This window comes from Sinocyclocheilus grahami, unplaced genomic scaffold (assembly GCF_001515645.1).
Source record: "Sinocyclocheilus grahami isolate Dianchi unplaced genomic scaffold, SAMN03320097.WGS_v1.1 scaffold706.1, whole genome shotgun sequence".
In the NCBI taxonomy this organism is placed as follows: Eukaryota; Metazoa; Chordata; class Actinopteri; order Cypriniformes; family Cyprinidae; genus Sinocyclocheilus; species Sinocyclocheilus grahami.
In genome coordinates this window covers 549,849-556,846 of record NW_015505885.1, presented here as the reverse complement: position 1 = coordinate 556,846, position 6,998 = coordinate 549,849, and the positions used below count along the sequence as shown (strand labels likewise).

Below are 6,998 nucleotides of genomic sequence, written 5' to 3'. Positions count from 1 at the left end.
ATATATATATATATATCAGGCTTTTATGGCACATATAGTGAGAATATGGTGCTGATAGCTTATAATGTAAATAAATTAGGTATTTATAACAGTACTGTATATCAGACTGCTTCTATAAAATGCATAACACTCTATATCTCCCAATAATATATCTTAGTAAGATTTTAAAAACGTTTATAGTTTTAGAATTAAAGCTGTGTATTTTTTTTTATTAATTACGTCAAATGCAATGCAATACAATGATGATTGAAAGATGAACAAACAAACATTCCTTAAAAGCCTGATGATCGTTATACGCTCGCATTTAAACATGATTTCTCTAAATAAATTTAAAAAACAGTTTCACGGCAAAAAGACACGTGAAGCTCGAGCTGAACGTTTGTACAATTATATTAAAAGGCCTTTTACTTCATAACAACACTAAACTATCAATCAGACGACAGAAGGCATGACCGTAGATTGTGTGCAACAGGTTTTCAGCAAAGTCTGATCATGTTGATCATTTGGAGGCCTTGGAAATGTGCATATCAAATATGATACAGTAGGATATATAGGGCTAAATGTGGCTTAAGTATCCAAATACTTTTTGTGGCCACTATGCAATGTTTGACAAGTTCTCTCAAATGCTATTTACTGTTTATTATATTTCATAGCGCAGTGGCCCTAGAAAGCAGCGTTTAAAGTGTTATGATGGCTCCAGCAGATAGTGCTCAGTCCCCTGCGAGCAACATATGGCATTAACCTGTGATGCATGCAGCCAGTACTAATGAAGACAGATGAGGGTGGCTGTAGTCTTCCAGTGTCCCGTCTGATTCATTTCACTCTACATATGTGCCGCTATAAAACTGTCACCTTTAGCGTGGGACAGCCGTGTAGATTTGTGTGTCTCTGGATTCATCACTGGCCACTGAAATCCTCCAGAGTTTTCATTTTCTCTCGTCACACGTTCTGTCGACTTTGTTCTTTGATCTGACGAAGGTGTATTTACACGCCTTTAACTGTTAGATGCTGCAAATAAGGAAGATTAAGAATGAATATAGAACTATTGAATTAGATATAATGTACATGATCTCAAATAAATATTTTATATACACTTTCAAATATATGCTCGGTCACGATGTTGCTAAAGTTTAAGGCTGCTTTTTTGCACTTGTTCTGTCTGACTCTAGATACTTTGGTGGTTCACAACTGCATATTTTTGTGCTGCTTTTATGCAACATTGCATCTTTATACCACATAATTTGCACGCATCCTACGTCTTAAGCCAGCTACTCTGTAATAGATTTAAACTTACTTTAAATAAATTGTAAAATTTTTATAGTATTTTTTTTTTTTTACAAAATATATTTATTATTTGACATAACTGCATACATCATATGTCATTATAAATATTAATGTTTTAATTTATTTAAAATAATTGAATCACTATCAAATTATAACCTACATTTAAATAAATTTAAAATGTAATTTTTTTATTTTATTTGACAAAATTACATATTTTGTCATTTTTATAAGGTTTATAATCCATGAATTTTTGCATTGGAAAAACATTTGTTTATATGTAATTAAAATGAATTGACACATTTTACATATCTATACATTTTTATTAAAATATAAATTTTATTACATTATTTTTTTTAATAGAATTATTATTTACTGTTTAAATATTTACATAATTACATACTGTTTGCGTACTATTTACATATTTTGTCTTTTTTTATTAATGTAATTTTATTTGAATGTATGGAAATTAAAATATAAAACATTGTGTGCAGTTCAAATTATGTAATTTGTTTAGTATTTACATTTAACTCATTAATATGTGTTAATTCATAATATGTATTAATTTACATATGAATTCATTTTAAAATAAATGTAAAAGTGATTTATTTATAAAATTACACATTTAACATTTTATATTTTTGTGCTGCCTTTATGCAACGTTTTATTTTACACCTAATTTGCAGCAGACACACATCCTGCTCAGAGCGATCTTAAGCCAGCTACTCTATAATAGAATTAAAATGACATTAAAACATTTTTTACATTTACAGAATATATTTATATTTACAATATGTAATTAAGTATAAATGAATTATTGTAAATTAAATGTAAAATTATGCATTCTAAATTCATTTTATATAAATTTATAAGATCATATAATATAGTTATAATATCTTATATAACGTCATATAAACAATGTAAAATATGCATTTTTATTTATGTACAATTATTTAAAACTTTCATATTATGGTTCCATGTAATTCACTTTAAATGTAAAATGTACGTATGGAATTAGAAAAATCGACATATTTGGTTATTTGTATTTATTATTTGAATTTATGGAAAAATGGTGTGCATTAAAAATGATGTAATTTGTTTAATATTTCCATGTAATTAATTTTTAAGTCGTTTTTTTTGTATTGCTTTAATAGTACATGTGGTCATATGAAAGAGCTTGATTGTCTGCTGGTAGTCTGCACTGCTAACAGTCCTCTCTCTGTGAATGATGAAGTCTGGTCTCTGTGATGTTCAACAGAAGGCACAGATGCCATCGCTCTGAGCGCCGCTCCTCTGTCCTCCAGCCACCGTCCACAGAAAACCACTAACCCTCGAGCCGCTGCAGGTGAGCCGCTGTAATCGTGTGTAACCAAATCTGCCATTTGCTAATCATCCCGCCAAGAGACTGCAGAGCCATAATTAGCTCCTCCTCTGAGCGGCCCACCCCTCCTGTCCCTTCACTATCACATGATCCTTCACGCCCGCTCTCATTGGTCGGTTCGGCTGATCGTCCAATCCCTCTCAAATGTCGTGGCATTTGGCAAATGTTACTGAAATCTCGTTTCACCAACTTTTGGGGCGTGTTTTGTGGTCGGCACTGCCCCATAAATATGGATGCCGCGGCGTAAAGCGGTGTTTGGCGTTCCTGTCGTCCCACAAATAAGCCGCATGCGGTGTTTAACCTTTTAGCTGGATGCTCTCAAATATGGGTCAGTAATCCAGCAGAATGAAGCAGACTGAGGCAGAACTAAAAACTGACAGGCCGTCACGCTCTTCTCTCATGCCTTTGTTGCGTTTATTTTATTTGCTTGTGTGATATTGTGTGAAACTTAAAGTCCCCATGAAATCAAAATGAAAGTTTTTTGGGTGTTGGTATCAGTATGTTAGTATTAAGGTTATCTATAAGGCAGTGTGCTCCAAAACAGTGACAAAATTCGCATTTAGAAGATATAAGCATTCAAAGCTTGCAGTTCGTCACTTCCGCCAAAACGGCTCAACGATTTTTTTTTTTGACGTCACATTGTACTTCAGCTTCTCATCAAACTTTCTGTCCAATCAAATGCTCTCTAGAATCCGAAGCGCCACCCCCTACACTCTTAAAAATAAAGGTGCTTCAAAAGGTTCTTCAAGCGATGCCATAGAAGAACCATTTTTGGTTCCACAAAGAACCATTCAGTCAAAGGTTCTTTAAAGAACCATCTCTTGCTTACCTTTTTGTAATCTGAAGAACCTTCTTTCACCACAAAGAAGCTTTTGTGGAACAGAAAGGTTCTTCAGATGTTAAAGGTTCTTTATGGAACCATTTAGACAAAAAGGTTCTTCTATGGCATCGTGAAGCACTTTTATTTTTAAGAGTGTACGCTATAAAATAGACACTGAAATCGGTCACTTGTCCACAGAATTAGTATTTTCTGTACAGTGAATGGCACGTAGTGCACTATATAGGGGACAGGGAACGATTCAAACAGTGCAAATATGCTTTCCATTGAGGAAAAAAAGAAGTCTGGTTTCATACCGGTTCATACCGAATACTGGTTTTATTTTTGTTATGATATAAATTTTGAAAATACCAAGTATTGTATTGTATGTCGGTGTATGTCGCTAAAAAACAACGTTGGGAACGCGACACTGTTTGAAAGAAGTCTCTTTTCACTGTTGCACTGTGGTGAGGGAACAGCTGTATGTGTTACTAAGCCTGAAAGTGCCGAAACTGAAGCTGTAGAACTAATAGAACGTCATGACACAGGAGAACTCATCCACAATATCCACACTGACCGCCACAAATATCCAGCGCCCGCTGCCATCAGCTCCCGCGTCTCACACACACGAGCGACTTTAGCACTAGATTTAGCAACTTTCAGACCCTTTTAGCGGCTTTTTTCCATCGAATATTCATACTGACAAACCTAGCGACTTTCTTGGATAAACCTTAGCTATGGTTCAGTTGGAAGATTTCGTCAGTGCTGTCCCGCGAACGCGAGGTCTGACTTTCCCGGAGAAGTGTCGCCTCTCTCGGCATCTGTTCTGTGCAGTGAGCGGCAGAGAAGCACCGCAGCCGACTCCTCAATAAATGAGTACAAAACAGCGTTTCCTAGCACCTGTCGCTTACTGATTGTTTGGAATTATAAATATGAGCGTAGTTCGTCTTTTAATATCACATGCACTTTTTTGTTTGTTGTTGTTTTTAGTTTGTTACTCAGACGCAGGCAGTGCGCTGCATGAGACAAAAAAGTAATCTAGCCAAAACAACCACATAACCGCTCTTTAGTGTAGATGCATGTTGATTTTATCAGACGATGCTGCGATTATAAATGAGAGTGACTCCTGGTTAACATGTATTAAAAGGGGTCGTGTTTAGTCACTATTTAGTGTGGTATCTTTTGACAATATTCACTCATCGTGACAGTAAAATAGTGCATTCTAACTCAATACACTGCAGTATTTCCTCTCAATCAGTAGAAAATATAGTTAACACCCGCTCATGCATGACAAAAAAATACCGTCGTACCGTGAAACCGGTATCATTTGGGAAAATACCATGATATAAATGTTTGGTCATACCGCCCAGCACTAGATATCTGTATTGGAAAACATGCCAAAATTAATTTATGACTTTCTGCTCCGATTTAAGATTCTTTAAGGCCTTAATTTGTGTAAGGGGTTATAAAATGCCTTATTTAGGACCATGTCAAAGCAAACAGGTCTCATTGAGAATGTAAAATCTTTTCAGCCTGGGCAACAGGAGTTAAAACATCTGAATCAATGTCTTTTAATAACAATACAGTAACATAAAGCAGTAACTTATGCCGTATATCAGCTAAAACCCTGCTGCGCGAGTCCTGCATTACATCAGCCATAAACCAAGTACAAAACAGGTGTTTAATTTGAAGGACAAAGAGAAACTGGTGCGCCTCTGTCCCACCACAGTCTACATGAGCGACCCATCTGATTTATTTACAGCGCATTTCAGTAAACGAGGACACTGTGTACAGTAATGCTAGCTAGCGTATTTTCGACGGCAAGGTTAAACTAACCATAAAATGAGACACTTTAAAGCACAACGACACCTTTTGGCAAAAGCTTACATATTTACAAAGTTACAGATGAATAACACTTGTGTATATACTACAAGTCTGGGCAATATTTTGAGATTTTTTATCAAACCAGCTAGCATCTAGCATTTTTAATCGAACCAGCTAGCATATTGTGTCTCGCTTACTCTCCCTGTCCGTACACATTTCATTACATATTATAAAAGTAAATAGAATTTCATAACTAAATCTTACAAACAGCCACTACAGATCAAATAATTAAAGAAAATAAGCGTCTCACCGAAGAACCCCTTTATCTTCCGCCTTAGCTTCTCCTAGACACGCCCCCAAACAAAACGTGACCATATAAGGGCTTTTCACGTTCAGCGTGAGGCGACGTAACATTTATTGCATTGTTACTGTAACTTTTATTGATTGATTGATTGATTGATTTATTTTGTGGGACATTTTATGTTAAAGTCAGCTGTTAACCCATTTTACATTATTATGGGATGTACGCAAAGTTTGGCTTTTTTAATCTGCAAGGATGTATTAAATTGATCAAAAGTTAGAGTAATGGCATTTAGAATGTTACATTTTCATTTTAAATAAATGCTGTTCTTTTGAAATTTCTATTCATCAAAAAAATACAGAAAAAATTGAGCACAGTGTCCAGAAAAAAATATATTAATCGGCACAATTTTTCCAGCATTTATAAGAATAAATATGATCAAATAACATGTTTCTTAAGCACAAAATCAGCATATTATAATGATTTCTGAAGGATCGTGTGACACTGAAGACTGGTGTAATGACTGCTGAATATACAGCTTTGCCATCACAGGAATAAATTACTTTTTTAAAACATTGAAAAAAATAAATAAAAATGCACGTTACTGTATTTTTGATTACATAAATGCAGCCTTGGTTAGCATAACAGATTTCTTTCAGTGTACCTACCTACTGTATTTTTTCGAGTGATTTCTGATTGATAAAATCAAGTCATGCCCTACATTTTTCTCTTATATATCCTGCTTCACTCGGAAATGCATCAAATTACGGAAATAAAGGGGTTTGCAAACAGTTGGCTTTAACAAAATGTACCATTTAGTTCCAGGATCTGATTCTAAGCATTTCTAAGAGTCCAACACATTTTGACCTTGTTCATGACTGCTATTGATGTATTTTTAATTCCCCAATTGCTGATAAGAGCTAAAACCGTGAGAGCGTGATGATTTTGGAAAGCAGCAGCTACTTTTTAGCACAGTTAGGTCCCCAGATGCTGCAGAGGAGTGTGAATGGGTTCTCCTCGACGAGGGAAGGGGGAGAGCTGACGCTGGGTCAGTCGGTACCGTTCCTCATAAAGGACTTAGAGTGCAAACAGACCCTTAAATCTGCCCACTGAACAGCGGCCTGACAGCCCTGCATGTATGAGCCAAAGTTAAGATAAAGAAAGCTGGATATATGTGAAGCCGCTTTTGTTCCGAGCTCCTTCGCTTGGAGCCAATGGGAGTCATTATTTCACCAACTCATTGTTATGTCATTGACCCCATGGAAGAAGGGCCCTTTAATTTCACCATTTATTACTCTACCAATATTGTTCGGGTTCCGCCTCAGAAATAAATCTGTCTTTTCTCTAGTTGTTTTAAAGCTTTGTACACCACTCCCATCAGCCTTTGTGTCTTT

The 6,998-nt window shown here is 35.5% G+C and overlaps 1 protein-coding gene across 2 annotated transcripts in view; it reads left to right on the top strand.

Annotated features, from left to right (window-relative positions):
- The window catches only part of LOC107559943 (coiled-coil domain-containing protein 149-A-like), a 30,648-nt gene that overhangs the window by 11,081 nt on the left and 12,569 nt on the right, over nt 1-6,998 (top strand). Inside the window, exon 11 of one of the 2 annotated variants that reach the window (XM_016243972.1) lies at nt 2,540-2,626. The exons of the other annotated variant lie outside the window; for it this stretch is intronic. Within the exon in view, the coding sequence (XP_016099458.1) occupies nt 2,540-2,626 (87 nt within the window). The remainder of the gene's footprint in view (nt 1-2,539; nt 2,627-6,998) is intronic. 2 annotated transcript variants of the gene reach the window in all.